Source organism: Synchiropus splendidus, chromosome 8 (assembly GCF_027744825.2).
Source record: "Synchiropus splendidus isolate RoL2022-P1 chromosome 8, RoL_Sspl_1.0, whole genome shotgun sequence".
In the NCBI taxonomy this organism is placed as follows: domain Eukaryota; kingdom Metazoa; phylum Chordata; class Actinopteri; order Syngnathiformes; family Callionymidae; genus Synchiropus; species Synchiropus splendidus.
Window position 1 is genome coordinate 21,566,732 of NC_071341.1, and position 20,384 is coordinate 21,587,115.

General features: G+C 44.7%; 3 protein-coding genes across 4 annotated transcripts; all 3 read left to right on the top strand.

Moving 5' to 3' along the window:
* The first annotated feature begins 478 nt into the window (after window positions 1–478).
* Window positions 479–10,044, top strand: akt2 (v-akt murine thymoma viral oncogene homolog 2). 2 transcript variants are annotated; one of them, XM_053872837.1, is made up of 14 exons: window positions 479–903; window positions 1,752–1,906; window positions 2,180–2,311; window positions 2,387–2,498; window positions 3,442–3,595; window positions 3,894–4,025; window positions 4,132–4,197; window positions 4,281–4,349; window positions 4,565–4,687; window positions 4,777–4,905; window positions 5,425–5,639; window positions 7,089–7,176; window positions 7,271–7,373; window positions 8,509–10,044. In XM_053872837.1, exons 2-14 carry the CDS (start codon window positions 1,861–1,863, stop codon window positions 8,586–8,588), a joined length of 1,449 nt encoding a protein of 482 aa, XP_053728812.1. In that variant the 5' UTR covers window positions 479–903; window positions 1,752–1,860; the 3' UTR covers window positions 8,589–10,044. The 2 variants fall into 2 exon arrangements, with proteins under 2 accessions (XP_053728812.1, XP_053728813.1); XM_053872838.1 differs by having other exon boundaries at window positions 479–759.
* Window positions 10,045–11,859: 1,815 nt separating this feature from the next.
* Window positions 11,860–15,042, top strand: ccnp (cyclin P). Its single transcript, XM_053873413.1, has 9 exons — window positions 11,860–11,993; window positions 12,363–12,488; window positions 12,771–12,855; window positions 12,933–13,087; window positions 13,728–13,826; window positions 14,066–14,221; window positions 14,282–14,440; window positions 14,499–14,677; window positions 14,739–15,042. The coding sequence occupies exons 1-9, from the start codon at window positions 11,934–11,936 to the stop codon at window positions 14,899–14,901; spliced, it is 1,182 nt and encodes a 393-aa protein (XP_053729388.1). The 5' UTR covers window positions 11,860–11,933; the 3' UTR covers window positions 14,902–15,042.
* Window positions 15,043–15,422: 380 nt separating this feature from the next.
* Window positions 15,423–19,341, top strand: si:ch211-132b12.7 (uncharacterized protein LOC564531 homolog). Its single transcript, XM_053873843.1, has 5 exons — window positions 15,423–15,668; window positions 16,949–17,119; window positions 18,101–18,279; window positions 18,350–18,403; window positions 18,471–19,341. The coding sequence occupies exons 2-5, from the start codon at window positions 16,957–16,959 to the stop codon at window positions 19,251–19,253; spliced, it is 1,179 nt and encodes a 392-aa protein (XP_053729818.1). The 5' UTR covers window positions 15,423–15,668; window positions 16,949–16,956; the 3' UTR covers window positions 19,254–19,341.
* The last annotated feature ends 1,043 nt before the right edge of the window (window positions 19,342–20,384 follow it).

A 20,384-nucleotide genomic window follows, 5' to 3' on the forward strand; every position in this document is an offset into this window, starting at 1 on the left:
GCAAACCAGGTAGGCCAGGTGCATTATTAAAAAATGTAAAACAAATACAGCAATACAGTGAAATAAATAAAAATATGGTTGTTTTAAAAAATGTAATACAAATACAGCGATTCAGTTAAATAAATAAAATTCTGAAATAAAATAAGGCTGTCTCATATATATATATATATATATATATATATATATATATATATATATATATATATATATATATATATATATATATATATATATATATATATATATATATATATATATAAACTTTGTTCACCATGGTGACAGTGACACGATTAAAGGAAATCTGGCGTAAACGTCTGCATGGTGAGTGGAACTGAAGGTGCTTCTACGCGACTTTATTGCGGGGGAGAAGGCGTGCGTTCCACGTGTGCGAGGGTGAGGGAAGGGTACTCGATGTTCTTTGACGCGGGTGTTCAGGTGCAGTGGACCCTCGATGGCCCCGTACGTCACATCCGCCTACGTGCGTGCGCGTGCGGAGTGGCGGTGGTGGAGTCTGGCTCGGGGGGGGACGGAGAGAGCTCGCACGCAGAACACACCAGACGGCTGTGCGCATCTGAATGCTGAAGACGGAGTTGTATGCCCGGAACTTGTGTGTTATTTACAGTCAACAAGCTCACCGAGCGAGACGGAGCCTGGCGGACTAGTTCTCACGCTGGTTCTCACATGCTCCGGTGATCCACTGCAGCAGAGCACGCCGCCGCCGCCGCCGCGTCTGTTGTTTTGAGAAGAAAAACAAGCCCGGTGAGAGTCCGCTAAGCTGTGTGATCATTGACAGAGTTCAATACACACACGCTTTTCGCGATAACTGCCGGGATATCTGACCAGTGCTTTTCCGAGCTCATTCAAACACTACCAATTGGGATTCTTTTCTCATCCAAGGTCCAGGTAAGATAAAGCCGGGAGGTGGGCAACCGCAGCGAGCTAACTAGCACTTAGCTTCCAAACTAGCCTGGTTAGCTTCGAGGGTTCACGAGTTAATGTCACTTTTCCGAGGGACTTAACATCGCACCTGTACTCTTAAAAAAGCGACATTAACGATTTAGCCTAATGTTCTCTTTGAAATAGATGTCAGGAGTTTGTAATTTTCAACTCTTGGATTATATTGTTTGTTGACTTTGCATCTGTTAGCCTAGCATCTTGTGATGTTTACGTTAGTCACGTTTGGTGCGTACGATACCTCCAAATTAAAACGGGGTTAATGATTTGTTTGAAAAATATATGCTACTGACAGTCTCAAAAACATTCGCCTTATGAAGACCCTTTGCAGCGGTGGCAACGTAACCTGTTATATTCGGCGTTTCTCGATCCCTGTGGACATTAAATGCGTCTCAAATTATTTTGGTTTTATGAATATCTGCGCAAACAAGCGTGCTTATCATCTTTTGATAACTTTGGTCACCGTAATATTCAAGTCCATTAATTTTTCCTTGAAATCCTGTGGACGTCTTGTAAACGTATTATCTAACATAAGCTGTTGATTCAGCACTGACCCTGATCTCGAAGGCCTCCCTGCAAACAAGCCGCACACACGTTAAGTTGGGAAATGCCTTTATGATATACGGTTGCTCTTATCTCTGATATTGATGACAGCACCTTTTCTCATGCTCCGCCGTTGCTCTGTTGTATGTTATAATAGAGGTTAACTGAAAGTGATGGAGTCTGGATCTGTGGGATCGTCGCTGTGCTGGCTATGACCAGTGTTCACATTCTATACATCTATATTTTTTTTACAGCATTCAAGGGTTTATCGGAGTCTTGGGCTTACTTCTGGCCAAACAGGAGGTGTGAACGTTTGTGCCGTCTTGCAGCCCTTTTCCGACCCACACTGTCTTCTGCCTCAGCATGAATGACGTCAGTGTTGTTAGAGAAGGATGGCTCCATAAGAGAGGTATGTTTTAATGAGGCAGCCTTTAAAATGTGTTTAATACTATATGGTGACCTCCCTTTAGCAGATTGTCGTACATCCATGGGAAATGCGTCAAACAAAGTTTTTCTTACCTTCTAAATCACTGGAAAGCCTGTGTTCTTGAGTCACTTTTTTGGAACTGAACTGAACGCATTTTACCCTTCCATCAACATGTTTAAAAACATTTATTACATGAAGCTGTATTTTCAGATTATTTTTTCTGAACTATTGATTGCATATAATCTAATCTCATAGGGGAATATATCAAAACATGGAGGCCTCGCTACTTCATCCTGAAGAGTGACGGCTCCTTCATTGGCTACAAAGAAAAGCCTGAAGTGGCCAGTGATCACAGCCTTCCGCCTCTCAACAACTTCTCTGTCGCAGGTCAGTCTACTGCTGTCTTCCACTGTTTGAGTGTCTCATGTGTTAAAAACTTAAATATGGATTTCTGCTCGATAGAATGTCAACTGATGAAGACAGAGCGACCTCGGCCCAACACATTTGTCATTCGTTGCCTGCAGTGGACCTCTGTTATTGAGCGCACCTTTCATGTAGACAGCAATGAAGAAAGGTAACAAGTCTTTTCATTACTGTACAAAATAACCATCTATGGTGTAAAACATTTTTCTGGACAAGAGTCTATTTTCCCATTTTCTTCAAATGTTATCATTTGTGCTTTACTTATACTTCTACTTGTTGTGTTTGGTATTTTTTTGTGTTAACTAAACACTGAATACAAGAGAAGCTAATAGACTGTCCTCTGCATGAAATGCCCAAAGCAGATAATACTTGCTGCTGAAGTTTTTTTGTCCTTTGATCTGTTTGTTTTCTTCTATCATTGTCTATTTTGCCAAAAATTACCTTACTAACTTAAATTGTATTAAATTAATGTCACAATTATATTGAAATGTAATTCTTGGCTGTTGCATAATGGAAAACGTGTCTCAAATTGAGTTGACACAAGTCAAGGGGATATAATTCTTACATAAGAGAGGGGTTAAAGGGGTTGAAAAGAAAAATCAATAGGTCTTGAACAGAAAATGGTTACTGTAAATTTAGTGATGGTGAAATGTGTTTTAGTCTCTGCACATGTATTACTACTAAAATACAATTGAAGGTCAGATTAAACCATCTTTTTGCCAACACGATCAAACCATCCATCACAGAACGCAACCAAGTAAATCGCATCAGCACACGGGTGAAAAGTCCACAGATAATCCTCAATATTCTCAAAACCTGGCATCCAATACTTGTAGTTTACTTTCGAATTCGTTAACTGAACATAATTAATTTCATAACACCATATACAGTATAATCTTTATATATATATATATACATATATATATATATATATATATATATATATATATATATATATACATGGTGACCTCTCAGACAGATTATGAACTTTTTCATTCTCGACTTTACTTTTTCTTGTCCTTCAGAAGGGTGAAGTGCATTTTCTTTTTTATGGTGGATCGATTCAATAAAGCCAGTGTTTTGTGTTGCTTCAGGGAGGAATGGATGCGATCGATCCAGTCCGTCGCAAATAGCCTGAAGAGTCAGCAGCAGGATGAGGAGCCCATGGAGATCAAATTTGGTTCACCGAGTGACAGCAGTGGTGCGGAAGAGATGGAGATTGCCGTGTGCAAGTCTCGCTCCAAAGTGGTCAGTGGTTTTAATATTATGTTCTCCTTCGCTGTGCCGACAAGTACCTTTGCTCTGTAAAACAATATTCACTGTGCTTGCTTACTCGGCAAAAACATGTCGCATGTCTACCCACATACGTGGCCTTCAGGCACCTTAAATGAAAGTTGGTTTACACGCTGAAGATTGTGCTTAGTGATTGAAAGTGGAGCAGAAAGATTGTGAAGTGGTGATACATTCCAATGACTAATTTTGGCCTGCTGTGGGATGTTCACTATATATTTTAATCATTTGCTGTCTTTCATCATCGCCCCTGCAGACCATGAGTGATTTCGACTACCTGAAGCTGCTCGGCAAGGGGACATTTGGGAAAGTTATTCTGGTCAAAGAGAAGGCTACTGGGATGTATTACGCCATGAAAATCCTCCGCAAAGAAGTCATCATTGCTAAAGTTGGTTTCCTTTAATTTAAGTGCAACCGCACTTTGCAGTGTCCCAATTGGTTCCAGTGTTGATTCCTTTACCAATATGGGTGCATGTTTATCTCTTTTTCTCTAGGATGAGGTGGCACACACAGTTACGGAGAGCAGAGTTCTGCAAAATACGCGGCATCCCTTTTTGACAGTAGGTTTCAGTTTACAAAAAATCGGTTCTAAATTTATTTAGAATTATTGTGCTCATATTTACTTCTGTTCCTCTCTCTGCAGACACTAAAATATGCATTTCAAACACACGACCGGTTATGCTTTGTGATGGAATATGCAAATGGTGGTGAAGTGAGTTGGCCTTTTTTTAAATGTTTGCTTTCATGGTCATTGGAAGTCCAACTTACATTGGCTCTTCTCCTATGTATGGCGGGTTAATTCCTGTTGTATCATTTCTGTCTCTCATTATAACTACTGGCGATGTGTAGTGCCATGCCTTCTCCATTTGCAAATTATTTTAGAAGTCCAGATATTAAGTATGAAGTGTTTTTTTTTCTATGTCACAGCTATTTTTCCATTTATCCCGGGACCGGGTGTTCACTGAAGACCGGGCTCGCTTCTATGGTGCAGAAATAGTGTCGGCACTGGAGTACCTCCACTCACGTAATGTAGTATACAGGGATTTAAAGGTAAAAAACAACGTGTAGGATTCATAATGGAAACCGCAAGTGTGTTTCGCTCGTGGCTGTTGAGTAACTGCATGTTTCTGTGTGCACAGCTGGAGAATCTCATGTTAGACAAAGATGGCCACATAAAGATTACAGATTTCGGACTGTGTAAAGAGGGGATCACAGATGGTGCCACCATGAAAACCTTCTGTGGAACTCCGGAGTACCTGGCACCTGAGGTATACACTGCACCACATCCCCAGGGCGGGAGCCCTCCTCGTGTGTATCGAATTATAAATGTAAATTAAAAAATGGTCCCAAAGTGTACGCATAGAAAATAATCACTAGAATACCAAGACTTAGTCATTTTTTTCCCTTCTTCACAACCTTAGTTTAACCAGGGAGGTCAAAGATGGTAGTCGTGAGTTTGCCTTTTGGTCTTTCAGGAAAATGTTTAACTCGGCTCCGTTAAAGCAGTAATGTATGCAAACTGTAAACTGGTTCCACAAAACATGCTGACTCATCTGAAGGTACTTGAGGGGAATTGTGCCTTAAAGAAATGACAGCTGTGACAACTAGACATTTTAGATCAGAGAAAGTCAACCATTCATGGATCTAGCAGGGAATACTTTTAAAGTAATGCCACGTTACTGCTTAAGAGTGGTGAGTTTGTGTGCCATGCTAAATGGAATACGATTTTCTGGGGAAAATGTTACTCTTGCTCATTTTGACAAAGTCCTTGTCTCTTATGGCTCCAGGTACTAGAAGACAACGACTACGGCAGAGCGGTGGACTGGTGGGGCCTCGGTGTGGTCATGTATGAAATGATGTGCGGACGATTGCCTTTTTACAACCAGGACCACGAGCGTCTCTTTGAGCTCATCCTCATGGAGGAGATCCGTTTTCCTAAGAACTTAGCCCCTGAGGCTAAAGCCCTGCTTGCTGGCCTGTTAAAAAAGGATCCCAAGCAAAGGTAGGAGGGACTCACTCAGACTGGGTCAAAAAAATACGTAAGCAGCAAAATCAAGCTGGCGGTCATAACGGTTCACAACAGTCGTTCAATTGATTCTACTACAGTGCACTTTTCATTCATTGCAAATGAATGTACTGTGCATAGTAAAACATGAAGCAGAAAAAAAGGAAGAAAGAAAACAGAAGCTAACGCCAACAGAACGTTGTTGCATCAACGGCAACATTGAAGACAGGTTTTCTAGCAGTAAATTCTAAATTACACAATGATGACAAGAAAGGGAAATGAATGAGCGTTATGACGTGGACAGGAGCTAAATATACGTAACTAAATATACATATAAAATTGGTTTGACTCGTGTGATGAGGAAAATATAATGATTAAAAAAAAACACTGCCAATGATAGAATGTTTGGGAGTTTGTGAGTGACATGGTCTGGTGTCATGAAGAGGGTGCAAGGTCCAAATACTTTTGAATATAGCAGTAAGTTGTTTCCGTCGCCTGTTGGTGACTGAAAGTCTCATCCCAGCTGAGTTGGCAAGGGTCTTGGTGTTGGTGTGTGAACATGTTCTCCTCCTCTGATGCTTTTTCATTCGGTATATGTTTGTGATGAAACCATCTGTGTCTTGTGCCTGTGCAGATAATACAATCCCATCCAGTAAGAAAAACACTTGTGAATATTTATAATTTAATTTGAAAAATAAAACTGAAAAACTTTGAAGGACTTGGCATCAATATCACTGTGCCATACCATCTTTATTAAGTTGATGCAGGTTGACAATGTGCCCTGGATGGGGCTCAAAATGAAATCAACATGTGAACTAAGTGCTAAAGGAACTCTGAACAAATTCAAATTCCTGTTCTGTGTAATATAGAACCGTAAAATAAGACTAAAGTAATGAATAACTATTAAGATGGTCAACACTGTTCAGCATTGTGTAAAGACGAGTTTTTCAAATGGAAATGGTGTCAGAAAACCATGAGCATGTGTTCCAGTTTGACTGTTCACAAACAAAAAGTGCCTTTACCAGCGGCGTCTGTCCTGCTTACGTGATAGGAAGACACTTGGCGTTTCTGTCTTTTAACAAGTCGTCCTGAGACCCTGATGTGTTTCTGGCAAGTTTGCTCGGGGCTCAGTGACATCAGCAAACCACGTTATTGTTGCTTTTTGATAAGTAATTCACAAGGTAATGGCCGTGAACAAGGATGTAATTGATTGTTGTTTTGCGCTAGATGTGATGTTTTCTGGAACAGAGACACAGAGTGTCGTTCTGCCTGCAGGCCATCTCACCCACACACACACTCACAGTGCTAGCAGCATACAGGAAATAGATGTGTCCACAATTGCTGGCACCAAAATCAATTTGTGTTGTGCAGATTTTGCCATGATAGTGTTTGTTAGTCTAAAAAAAGGGTCATCCAAAGGGCTTAATGGTGATGTTTTCCTCCCAGGCTCGGAGGTGGACCTGACGATGCCAAAGATGTGATGAGCCACAAGTTCTTCATCTCCATTAACTGGCAGGATGTTCTGGAAAAGAAGGTGAGGCATCAGCCCCATTGGCTACAGTGTGGCCCTTTGTGACCGCAGTTGTAGGTGATGTAACAATGTCTCTCTCTTTCTCTGTCTCTGTCAGCTCATTCCACCCTTCAAGCCCCAGGTGACATCTGAGACGGACACGCGCTACTTTGATGATGAGTTCACAGCACAGTCCATCACTATTACCCCTCCAGATAAGTGTAAGTTCCTCACAGCATGTGTGCCGCAGCAGAGCGAGCCGTGTTTGGGTGGGGTGGCTTGTCATCCATATGCCCGTCATACTGGGTTATAAATCGGGAGCTTGATTTACAAAATCTGTTGTGTAAAGCGATAGCACCACGAATGTCCTCCCGCATTCATAGTCATGGCTTCCAACTTTAGCATGGGACGGAATGTAGCCAAGAAGTGAAACTGAGAAACAAGGAAGCAAAGGAGGGGATTTTTTTTTTACAGTTGTTGAACTGGTGACAGTAAAAAAAAAAAGTTGTTTTTAATCATGAGAAGTAAATAAATATCACTCATCTGCAGCCGCCCTTAGTCTATCCCCTCAGGTGTCCAGGCCACTGGCACACTGAAGCTAGTGTCCCGGTCATTTTGCTATTGGGATGTTCCTATCTTTTTCCATGTAGGTATCGGCCTGTGAGAAATGTCAGGTGAAATTATTAGGGGTGGGATTTGATAATTAATAATCTAGTTAATTAGAGAATTGGTGATTAGAATATTTGCCACAAGAAGCCACATTTTTCAATGTGAATGAATGTGGTACATGACTGAATCAAATGATGGATCCATACATACATTTAAACAACAAAATAGTGTTTATTTTGCATCAGTTTGACAGTAGCACAATAAATCACGATGGTGGCAATATTCAAGTTTTTATATCACCTGATTTAAACTGAAGCTCTTTTCATGTCTTGAAAATATTTGTATAAGAATTTCAATTTTATAAGAATGTCAAGTCCATTCAGAGTAGTGGAAACCCTGGCCATTGTGTTGTGAAAAACATCCCTGAACAAAAGCAAACAGATGCTTTTGTTTGCTTTTGTTCAGGGATTCCTCCATGTTTGTTGCTGTTGTTATCATCATCCCATCTGCTACTTGTCTTGTGCATCAGTGTGATCAGTGGACCAGGAAGTCTTTAACCATTCTGGACTTTAAGTGGTATTTCTGCAGTCATGACTAAAATGGAATTGGTCCTCTTTAAACTTGGAGTGAAGTGTGTTTCAAGTGTTGGTTACAGGTGTGAGTTTGGACTCCTGCAGATATCTGTGTGGCTCTCACATAAGTCTGTGCTAATGGTGTCTCTCCCCCTCCACCCCGTGTGCTCCACAGATGACAGCTTAGATGCTGAAGACTCCGATCAACGCACGCACTTCCCTCAGTTCTCCTACTCTGCCAGCATACGGGAATGATTGCACAGACGCTGAACGAAGCAGGCAGGCGAACACATGACCCCAAACCCACACCAACACACAGGCACCACTGCAGAGAAATCCGAAGACGAACACAAACCGGCACAGAAAACCCTTTCATTTTCACATCCGCAATCAAGATAGGTGTGAACACGTGGGCTTTGAAACGACGGACCTCAGACGTGTGTGGACAGACTGGCAGCTTTGTCTCTGTTCATCCTCTCAGGCTTGAGTCCCCCTGCTGGGCACTCTGCTGCACTACACTGGGCACCACAGCAAGGCCTTGACACTTTCAAACCAGGTTATGCCAGCAAGTATCACCTGTTTACCAGCTGCACACGACAAACCCACACACCAAGACCACCCACACCTTCTCGATGAGACAACCATTTGGGGGGAAATCTTTCTTTTTGTTGATTGTTGTGGTTTTCAATGTAAAGCCATATTTCATCTTTATTTCTTAAAACTTCTTTCTTTCTTTTTTTTATTTTAAGAAGTGCTCTTTCTGGAACTTGCTGTTACAAATCAGGTGCGAGATGGCGCCCCCTGCAGTGGGAGACGGGGGTGGAGGGGGTACGGGAGGTTTGCCAATTTGCTGTTTCTGTGTTTGCACTGTCTGCGTGTGTATGTGTGAATGAATGTATGCACAGCATTTTTATTCACAACCATCCATTTGTTTTTATTCATCCTTTTAGAAAGTGGCTGCAAAGCTGGCGAGAAAGGACACTACATGCAATGGCCTTCTTAAAGGGAAACTTGTGGCCTGCTTGCTGCGTTAAAATTAGGAACCCTGACCTCTGTCTGGCGTTCGAAAAGCTCCAAGAGTCTTCATCACGTTTTGCTTTGGCGCGTTCACATTTCAACGACTAACCGTCACAGATCTGTTCTCATCGAGGCCAGTGACTCGATTCATGAGTAATGACTACAACCGTGTGCTTTCCTAGGTCCAGTAATTCTCACTTCCTAGTTGCTGATATGCACCAATCTCGTTTTAACCTTTTATTAATAAGCCTCTGAATGTTCACATATTTAAAAAAGGAAAAAAAAAGAAAAAAAAAAAAAACCAATGTGGGATCATCGTTCGCGTCTGGCGTGGCTGAAACGGTCTGGCGTCCGATGAGTCCCTGTTCCATGTCTAGTCTTTGTGTCATAGATGTTGCTTTCAGAGGAGAGTCCCGCAGGCTTTAGCTTCAACCCACCTGTTCTCTTTGTTCAAGATTGTTTTCAAGATCGACACATTCTCAATGGCATATTTAAAAATTGCTCATATTGACATGAGCATGTAATTTTTCTAATTGCTGGAAATCACGCTCGCTGAATTTGGAGCTTCCCTAAAGTTTTCCATTGTCTCTGTTTTCTAATTTTGTCCATCTATTTCTACTTTTTTTTTTTTTGTAAACCTTGTCATGTCTAAGTATACGCTATAAAATATATGGATTAAAAGTTTTCCAAGTGATTCTTTTACTTTTCTTCATTTCTTCCAGAGGAACGCTGGTTTTACCAAAACCTGTCCATGAAATTGGGCAAGTCAAATCTTTTAAGTTGTAAACGCTAGTGGATCATGAAGCCAGCTTCCTCGTCCATCGTGCCATGTTTTGTGTGACTGACTGTGGCGTTTCAGTGTTCAGGGGCGACACAGAAAATGAGATGGAGCGAGTGGCCGCCCTGGGTTTTGGGACAGTTCTGAGTCAAATAAGTTCCTTCCTGGATCGCCTTTTCTCACTTGCTCAGGCACTGTCATCACAATCTAGCCTAGTGTTCTGCTCCCCTCACGGCAGAACCAAATACCTGAACCACCGCACAGATGGTCTCCACTGTGGATTTGCCTTCATTGCTACCATGGCCACTAGGGGTTGCTGCTGAACTTGGAAAAAAAATGGTTGTGAAGCCATAACACTGAATGAACCTCTCTGCTGACCACGCTTTGTTCACCGCTCATCCAAATCTCCTGTAAGCAACATGGGCACAAGAAGTGCCTCCTCACTATTGTGTAAATACCAAAAAAAAAAGTAAAATGGAGAATGCAAGCATTTGTGGAAGGGGCCTGCAGCTTTGTAGTCTTTGATTTGCAGCTTTAAAATGGTTCCTTTGCCTTTTCCGTGTAGATGTGATCAACAGTAACGAATGTCACACCAACTGTTAGGTGTCCGATTCTTCTTTTTCTTTTCCTTATTTGTGCTGTTGAGGCTGGAATGGCAATGAAAAAGCAATCGTTGAGGGGAAATATTGTCCAGTTTGGAAGTTTCAACCCCCAATTTTGAAAGACTTTACAATGTAACGGGCGACTCCTGCTACAATACGGTAGCTTATAACGTTTGCAACTAGAATGTGCCAGTAAACATTTTTTACTGAAATTCAATGTGTGGATTTTTTTTTTCCGGCAGTTTCACTGGTCAGAAATATATTGCTGAATATATTGTGTATTCAATGAGGCAATGATGGCTAAATAAATGATTACTTAGTCCGACAGAGACCACATGAGGGGAAATACAGTGTAAGGTGAACAGAATCCTTCAAAAAATAAAAATTAAAAAAACGGGAAAATGTGGGAAATTAGACTTATAAACAGTAAGTTCTATTTTATTGTTGTCCAATTATGAGAATTAGTTGAAATACTGCAACAAAAAAAAGCATGAATTGTAAAGTGAAAATTATTTTTCATTTGATAAACGTGTGCCATTAAAGTAGGCCATGTCTGAGTTGAACATCTTTTTTCAATACGTGCTTTTTCTCCTGATATGAGAGATCAAGTTATGGCCAATGCGAGCTTGTCGGATTTGACTTCCATATTCTGTTTGATGCCAATCGTGCTTTGCTTTTGTATGGAAACGCAAGCTACTTTGGCCTACAAGTAAATGACCTTGTGGGACAAGTAAAGAACATTTCATCTAAGAACAGGCCATAAAACAAAACGGAGGAAACAGAATAATATTTCAGTTGGCTGGGTAGATCATGTAAAAGTTTCTGCTGGTATTTAGATGACGAAAATGAAACAACTGAATTGCGAGCCGACTCTTTTAATAATTTCATATCAATGACATTAAACTTAAAGGCAAAAAATGTATTCATTTTCAAAAAAACATTTAGGTTCCGTCGCTAAATTCTTCAGTCTAATCTTCTATATAAACGCGTTTGGTCTCGTGGAGTCAAAACCGTAAACAAAGAAGACGAAAAACACCGCATGTTCTGTCCCGCGACCACCGGCGGAGGAAGCCCCGCCCCCTCCCGGCTGTATTTATAGTGGCGCAGGTGCGCGCGTCCTGGCGGTTCTCTCAGCCTCAGGTGTCCGCTGCCACTCGTGGATAAGTAGCTGCAGTGGCCCGGCAGGTTGCTCCGTCTGCGGCTATGAACATGGCCAGGACCGGCGTCTGCGACTCCAAGCCTCTGTTGGACTTACACATGAAGGTGACCGCCTTTCTACTGCAGACTCACGGCCGCCAAACCGCATGAAAACTCACAGTGCGGTGCTCAGTGACTTCACAGTGAATGTTTGATTTAAAAAATGCCATTTAAGCGACGATGTAAAACTGTAGTGTTGATGTCGAACTTCATAATGGCGTTGATTGCGTTCACCTGGCGCCTGCACGTGGAGCCGAGCGAATGCTAATCGAGTGCTGTTGCTCCTCAACTTTATTTTAAACTGTTTTTTTACTAGCTTAGTGGAGCACCAGTCCCAGATAGAAGCGGACAGTAAAGTCATAGGAGCTAATTTCTTGTTCAACTATTTCGATTGGGCTTGTTTACCTGAAGGAGAGGAGTGTGTGTCCCCTGCAGGCGGAGGAGCGGCGAGCCCCTTTCAGAGCTTGGGCCAACACCTGTGGGCCCCTGGATCAATGGCAGCCTGTCGACATGGAGGAGTCCAGGATGGGCCTCATCAAAATGGAGTCTGAGCACAAATGGGTAGCTCTTGAGTCACACACACCTGTGCTAGTGATGCCCTGTTGAGACCTCATGAAACAGTGTCGTTTCCAGTGCCCACTAGATGTTGCTCTCGGCACTAAAATCTTTGGATTTGAACAACCGTTTTAATGAAATATCAACCCTTTCTTAAACTAAGCGCCACCTACTTGGCTCTAAAAATAAGGTCACTGTTTCATGAAGCCTCACTGGCCCATCACTAGCATATGGCTACTGTAGTTGAGCTATAAACAACTCATCACAGCTTTATTAATGTGTCAACAGGAGCGGAAGTTTCCGGGGCGAGCAGCCGATGGAAGAATCATGGGGCTCCACGAGGACGGCCTGACAGTGGGTGGTGGAACCAAAGGTGCAGTGTTCTGCAGGGCTCGGATGTGACGCCAGGACCGGCTCATTCTTTTCCTTTCCTTTCTTCCCATGTCACAGAAGGGTGTGTGGAGCAAGCCGTGCTTCTGCCGGGGTTTGAGAGTTTGCTCTCGCTGATGCCCAGCCTGCTGCGGCACGAGGTGGAAACCACGCTTCAGAAACTGGACCTGATTTTGGATCGCACCTACGCCTGGGAGATGTTTCTGGACATGATGGTGAGTGTAGCAACAGTGGACTCCATCACAGGTTTAACTTGCTGGTGACGTGACTGCAGAGCTGTCAGACACCTTTTGAACATGGGGATAAAGTTGGTGTTACGAGTGAGTGGTGGAAGTTTTGGCTCTAATGCTGCGTTTCTTCAGAGTCCTGGGTTGTTGCAGATCAGGTTTTTCTACCACAGAAAGGGGTGAAATGACCAACTCAAGCTGACCTGCAGTTTATTTGTGTTCCTTGCTTGGGGGGGCCCTGAGGACCCTGCTGCCTCGGGCTGTAAGAAAATATCTACACTGGTATTGTGCAATATTGCATTGCTGTATCAACATGTAATACTTCCATATGCTGCTGCATTTGTGATAGTTAAAACAATACAATATTGTAGTATATGTTATATACAATGCAAACAATTTAACATGAGTTTTAAGGCAACTGGAATGTAACTGAAAGCCTTTCTGAACTTGTCTTATGCACATATATATATATATATATATATATATATATATTTTACATGATATTGTAATTTTCCCATCCCTCCCATGTTGGCAGATCTCAAATACCAGCACATTGTGGTACTGAAAGTATCGTGATATATGGTGATGTGACATACCCACAGACGCAACTCTTTCATATCTTTGGCAGAAATCTCAAGGGCGAAGTTGTTTCCCCAACGCTGACTTGCCCCGGCATTTCACAGACAGCACCAGGGCGGTCCTTGTGGACTGGCTGATGCAGGTTCATGTGAGTCGACCGCTTTGCTTCAGCAGCTGGCGTCTTAGCTGTTGCCTTTTTATATCAGTTTCATCAATTGGTAATGCTTGTGTTGTCCTTTTGGATTGAAAAAAGACAAACATTTTTATGATGTTGTGGTCTTAATAGATGCAGTACAGTTGGATTGCAATGCATTGTGGGATTTGCCACAGAGCGCTTCCAACCTGCCGGACGTTATTAAAGTTCTTTATTTTATATATTTTTGGCAGGAGATAATGAATTTCCAGGACGACACTTTGTACCTGTCCATACACCTCCTGAACCGAGCCCTGCGGCAGGTCAAGGTGTCCACCGCCAACCTGCAGCTCCTGGGCATGGTGTGTCTCTTCATCGCTGCAAAGAAGGAGGAAAGCCTTCTTCCTGAGGTGTGTTGGGTCAGTGGGGTGAGACCCATCTGCGGCTGACGCTCCCCTCTCCACGCTCAGGTGTCTGGACTCTGCTACTTGATGGACCACACCTACACCAAACACCAGCTGCTGAGGATGGAGCGCAAGGTCCTCTGTGGGCTCAAGTTCGACTTGTCCTACTGTTCGCCTCTTCATTTCCTGCACATCCTGGCGTCCCTGGCCCGCTGCAGTGCCAAGGTAGGACACGTGGATCACGGGCGCTGCGTCTGAACTGAGGAGTTCCTGACGTCTCCAGGTGGTGTGGATGGCCCGCTACCTGCTCCAGCTGTCTCTGCTGGAGAACCAGTGTGTGGTGGTTCTGCCGGTGCACTTGGCCGGCGCGGCGCTGTGTTTAGCCCGGCAGGTGGTGCAGGAGCCTCCCACCCCGGAGGGTGAGGCAGCCTGGTGTCTGGCCTCCAGCATCCACGTCGGCAGGTGTGTATTAACGAGCACTGTGGTGGCTTCTGACCTCTCAGGTGCGTCTTGTCTGTTGAAGCGAGGCCACCCTGCTCAGGATCATGCACGTCCTGGCCTCCGCTGCAGCCAAAGCCAAGACCAGGGAGATGTCTGCCACTTTTAACAAGTTCTCCTCCCCCGACACCATGCAAGTCAGCAGACACCCGGGACTTGATGACATCTCTGCCCTGCTGACCTTGTGAATGCGACTCGAAACGCATAACTTGAGCCCTGTCAAGGAGGAAGAGGTGCACATTCCCAGTGATGTGGTGGGACGTCTTGTTTTACTGTAATCTTGCAGCCGCTGTAGAAAATATTTCAATTGTATTAGTGTCCGTCTTGTCAAGAGCTGTGGGCTGTCATGTTTCATATTTCTTTTAAATGTAAAATAAAGTGTCTGCTGCAAAAAAAAGTTTTATATTTTGGTGTTTTGTTCTTGTTTTCACGCACTGGACCAAAACAAGCCTCCGTGTTGATGAATGGAGTCGGTGTAACTGTACCCAGCCTGATGCTTTCCCCGCAGCACATGCTGCACTAGTCAGAATATACACCCCCGTTAGTGTCGCGCATCACCTGACTGAAACACGGTAGAGCGGACTCGAGTTTGGCGTCAACCTCCAGCTCGTCTCTCAGCTGTTCCTTACCTAACCTCACGTGCACCCGTCTCTGATTGGCCGACGAATTTGCCTGACGGACCAATGAGCGCAGGGTTCGCGGAGGAACTGGTATTGTGTCTGGTCGGTGGTCTGGTCCAACAGGCGGCCCCGAGTTCATGCTAGGTAACCCGGACCCGCGCGTCCTCTCCCGCCTCGCTGTCCAGTCCACCACGCCTCGCGTCTACTTTGCTCGGACGTCGGGAGCCGCGGATGTAGCTCAGGACCGCCTCAAATGGAGCGGTCAAGGTAGCAGCAACAAGCCGCCGGGCTGTGTCGCCATGTGATTTTTCACTCACCGCGGGATTTATCGAGAGGTGAGTGAAGATTAACTGATGTCAAATAAGTTACTTACATCGTTAATAAAGAGAAACGACCAAGTTTTAGCGTATTTCAGTCCGCGTTGTGTATATTATTTTGAAATCTCCCGGTGTTTCGCTGCCGTACACTCGCGACGTTGACAGGGAGAAGTAGCTGTCGTCGACAAATGTGAGTTAAATACATGTCTAACGACGGATTGTAGTTGCCTTTTTGATAGATTTACGTCTTTGGATTCACAAGTTTGTTCCTGAGTTCCCTCGTAATATTGCTCAAAACTACAGTTTGACATGTCTTATCGCTTTCCCGTCTGTAATATCGTCGCAGTTCGGGGTGTATAGTTCCACATTTCACCGTTTTCACCCCAAGTGTCGAGGACACCGTGTACGAAGCCGGGACACTCAGTGTTACATAATGTAGGCGGGTCGAGCGCTGCGCTGAGGCGTTTAAGGAACCAGCGGAAAAGATGCGTTTACGCTTGCCGTGTACAGTCAAATATTCAGGCACGTTTTACTCTAAATCTGTCTTTTAAAAAGTGCCCGAACGTCTAATAGTGTTTGTGCTTTGTGAACGCCAAGCTTTGTGTGAACGTTCAAGCAAACAGGAAGTGGATTTAGGTTCAGTTCGAACTTTTTTTTTACCCGTTCTTTGTTCATTTAAATGATCTTTCTTTTGAGCACATTCTGCCGTTATTTAAGTGTGTAGTTTGTTGGAAGGAGAAGCAGCCAATGAACTTGTGTTGGGGAAAAATCCTGCGGAAGTTTGAGACCTCTAATTCACGTGACGGTGTTTCTACGTAAACACTGAACGGTTTACGACGGGAAAACATTCATCACCAGTGACTTTGCGCTGAAGTCAAATGAGCGGCCAAGCTGTCATGTCCTCCATTGTTAGAAACACACGCCGATAATAGTGAATTAAAATAAAATAAACAAGTGGTATTCTTTCATAAGAGTCAGTCTAACAGCATGTGGTGTGTCTCATTTGGTTTTGCTAATAGTATGACGCCACACCGAGCCGTGAATTGACATCGCGTTGGACCAATATACTGTATTGAAGTTCCTTGAACGCACCGCACGTATGCTTTTAGACTCCCAGTAACAACAACACCAAGACTCTTCTCTCAGTGTCAGCGGGTCAAGGTTCATTCTTGCCCTTAAAAAGTCTGGTCACTTCATATGAAACCTTTAAAAAGTTGAACTTTACAGCGGCAGAAAGAACCCAGGGAGAAGAAGGAGCAGTAAATATGTGGTTGAAATGATGTGTGTGTGGCTGTCAGGCTCCAGCATGCCGAAGGAAAAGCCGTGCCTGAGTCAGGTCACGTCCACCAAGTGTGCCAAAGACAAGAGCAACAGTTCGACCCTGCTGGCCATGCGCGACGCCAAGCACTCGAACGTCTCCAGCGGACGAGGCTCCTGCTACAGCTCAGAGAATGACTCGGGCTTCTCTGGTGAGTTGCTTCCTGTCGCGTCCATCCAGCTGCACAAGTCGACGCAGGCTGCAGCCCTTATAAACAAGCGTAATGGGAACAGCATGTGCCGCTGCGCTGACTCAGCAGTGTTTGTTTTGCAGCTCATGTGCTGATTTGACCTGCTCCTAAACCACAGGACAACATTGGGATGGCACTTTTTTTAAATACATGTAAAGGCCTTTCTACGGAGCCCTGGAAGTGACATGCATGTGTTCATTTTTTTGGCTGTGACTTTATTTTTTTTTTATCCCGAGATAACTGTTATCTCAAGATAATTGTTATCTCAAGATACAATCGTAAATGTCAGCGCATGCGTAACTGCCTCTCTGGCAAAGTGTGTTGTATGCATCCTCCTGTAACCACAGTGTCTCCCATGGCTTCGTAACTGTTCGTCAACGTTGTCAGTCACTGTCTGCAAGTCGGTGCGCGTTTAACACCCTGATAAAGTGCTTTATGCTCAGAATAATACCATGTGTGGCTAATACGTATTACGCGTCCCTGGAAGGACATGCATGACTTTATTTTTTTTATCCCGAGATAAAAATTATACCTCGGGATAAAAAAATAAAGTCATGCATGGAAGCACTTTGTATACATCCACCTGTCACTACAATGCGAGTCAGAATATTGCAGACGGCAAAGTCTGTGCGCTTTTAGCAGAGAGGCAGTTACGCGTGCGCTGACATTTACGATTGTATCTTGAGATAAAAATAATCTTGAGATTGATAGAGATCCCGAGATAACAGTCATCCTGAGATAACTGATATCTCGGGATAACTGTTATCTCGGGATAAAAACAATCAAGTCATACATGTGACATGCAAACAAATAAACACATGCATGTCACTTCCAGGGCTCCGTACCTTTCAGAAAAGTACTTCTGAATGGCAAACATTTGTGTGCACTGCCGTCCCACCTCAGCATGAGAGTCCTCTCTCTTAACCTTTATCATATTATCAGACAACGGATCGGAATGGCAGCAGACAGATTCGGAGGAGCAGCAAAGCTTGAAGAGTCAGTCTTCAGCGGAAGCAAAGACCCACCAAAAAGATGGGCGGGACTCAGGGAAGCCTGCTGTGGCCGCTGCTGGACCCCCGATCCAGCCCCTCTACATCATCAAGAACATTGTTGTGAACCAGGTCGCTCATATATTTCACTCATTCCCGGACTGAGCCGCTCCTGATGTGACGTGTTTGTCTCACCACACAGGGCGACAAGGCTGAGCCCAGCGTGGCTGAGCCGACCCTCCCCATCATCGTAGCAGTATGTAGCTGGATAGATCTCATCAGGTTCTACTTCCCCTTGATTCTGACGGTCCTGTCGCCTGCAGCCTGACTCAACCCAGCAGATGCATGGTGGCAGTAGTGACCCGCTTCCTGCTCCTCACCTGATCCTCCTGCAGCAGCCCATCTTGATGCCCACCTCCTTCCAGAGCCACAAGTCTGTGACACGGAAAGCCAACGCCGCCGGGAGGAAGGCGAGCGCCACGTACTTGCCGATACTGAACTCTTACCCTCGCATCGCGCCGCACCCCTGCAAGAAGCAGCCGCCTGACAAGGCCGTCAGCGAAGCGCAGAACCTCATCAAGAGGGTCTGCACCGAGCCAGTGGCGGGGCCCAAGCAGAATGTTCCGGCGCAGCCTGAAAAAGTCCCGCAGAGCAGCTCGCGCCACCGTCGCTTCCTCAACACCGTGGGGATCCTGAGTCAGTCGGGGCTGCTGGACATCACCGTGCAGACCAAAGAGCTGCTGCACCAGAGCATGGCCACCGACCGAGACATCGCTCTGCTGCGGCAGCACACCGAGCTGCTGTGCCAGGCCGCCTGCAGCGGCAGCAGCACGCCCCCTGGTGGCAGACCTGCCTGGGAGAGCCTGCACAGGATGATGCAGGAATCGGGCTGCTACCCCGACCTCAGCCCTCTGCAGGAGCAGACCAGTCAGCCGAGGAAAGCTGAGCTGAAGGCGGCCACGCACTGTGACACGCATCCTGCCTCTGAAATACTCGAGCCAAACGGAAACCGTGAGCCGCCTCAGTTGAACCGCGTCCAGGAGCAGGAACTCAAGGCAGCTTCTTCCAAGGTGGCTGTCATGAGTCCTGATAGTTCCACCAGCTAAAACAGACTTGTAACATTCGAAGGGCGAGTCGCGGAGCAAGTGCCACTGAAGTGCACGACAGCCGCTCTTGTTTTGAAGAGCTCTGACATTTGAAATCCGCGGGGCTGGTGATGCCTCACTTTTGTCTGCCCCAAATAATCAAGTTGGGAAGTTTGTAAGTCAATTCCGGTTTAGTGACCCGGAGGCACTGAATGCAGCGTCGACACAGTTAATGCTTGGTGAGATTAGTCACAAAATTCAAGCTTGTCTTCATTTAAAATGCCTCATTGATGCTAAACCAGTGAGAGCACACAGTTTATACTAAAGATGGGCTGGTGAGGCTTCATGAAACAGTGCCCCATCTTCAGAGCCCACTAGATGGCACTCTCTGCTGTAAAATCTTCGGATTTGAGCAACCATTTCAATGAAACATCATCTCATTTTGAAACCAACAGCGCCACCTCCTGATCTCTAAAAATAAGGACACTGTTTCGTGAAGCGTCACAGGCCCATCACTATTTCACACTGTGCCAAGGTCAGGGAAGGTTTCATCAGCAGCTCCTGCTCTTCATATAAACGGAAGCCAAAGTGGAAACCAAAACTCTGTCCAGTTTCCTCAGCACTGACCTGTAAACCATCCATGCTGAAGCCACCAGCACATACTCACAAGACGCTCGCTATCTGTGTGCCGAACACAGCTGCTCTACTCCAGGTGTCTGACAAATGACGCCTCCATCGCCTCGAGGAGACGCTGGCTCTCAGTGCCGTTGATCCACAGTGGCCTTAGGTAATGAGGAATGTCTCCACATACCAGCGTGAATATTTCAGAGCTGGAAATCTGCCTCTGAGTCGACAGACACCTGACGTTGCAACGCAGTTGTCAGGGATCAAGCCGCAACATCAACATATGAAACAGAGGAGCCTCCTGTCATGTGGCCTGAATCACTGAAGCTCTGATCTCTCCTGTCTGCGTGCTCATTGGTGACGATAATACGAATATCATGTATGAAATGCCACTTGATTTCTACCATTTTTGGTTTGGAGTTTTAATAAAAAATGCATAAATCTGCTTTATGGCATCGTAATATTTTTGCTCACTGACGTGATCTTCCAGACTACTGGACTCAATACTTGCTTTAAGAAGGGTTAAAC

Coding starts and splice junctions, on each gene's coding strand:
- akt2 (XM_053872837.1), top strand. CDS start 1,861: ATGAATGACGTCAGTGTTGTTAGAGAAGGATGGCTCCATAAGAGAG. Junction 4,026..4,131: donor AAGAAGTCATCATTGCTAAA/GTTGGTTTCCTT, acceptor CTTTTTCTCTAG/GATGAGGTGGCACACACAGT. Junction 4,688..4,776: donor TAGTATACAGGGATTTAAAG/GTAAAAAACAAC, acceptor CTGTGTGCACAG/CTGGAGAATCTCATGTTAGA.
- ccnp (XM_053873413.1), top strand. CDS start 11,934: ATGAACATGGCCAGGACCGGCGTCTGCGACTCCAAGCCTCTGTTGGAC. Junction 12,856..12,932: donor AGTGGGTGGTGGAACCAAAG/GTGCAGTGTTCT, acceptor CCCATGTCACAG/AAGGGTGTGTGGAGCAAGCC. Junction 14,678..14,738: donor TCCAGCATCCACGTCGGCAG/GTGTGTATTAAC, acceptor TGTCTGTTGAAG/CGAGGCCACCCTGCTCAGGA.
- si:ch211-132b12.7 (XM_053873843.1), top strand. CDS start 16,957: ATGCCGAAGGAAAAGCCGTGCCTGAGTCAGGTCACGTCCACCAAGTGT. Junction 17,120..18,100: donor GAATGACTCGGGCTTCTCTG/GTGAGTTGCTTC, acceptor TCATATTATCAG/ACAACGGATCGGAATGGCAG. Junction 18,280..18,349: donor AGAACATTGTTGTGAACCAG/GTCGCTCATATA, acceptor CTCACCACACAG/GGCGACAAGGCTGAGCCCAG.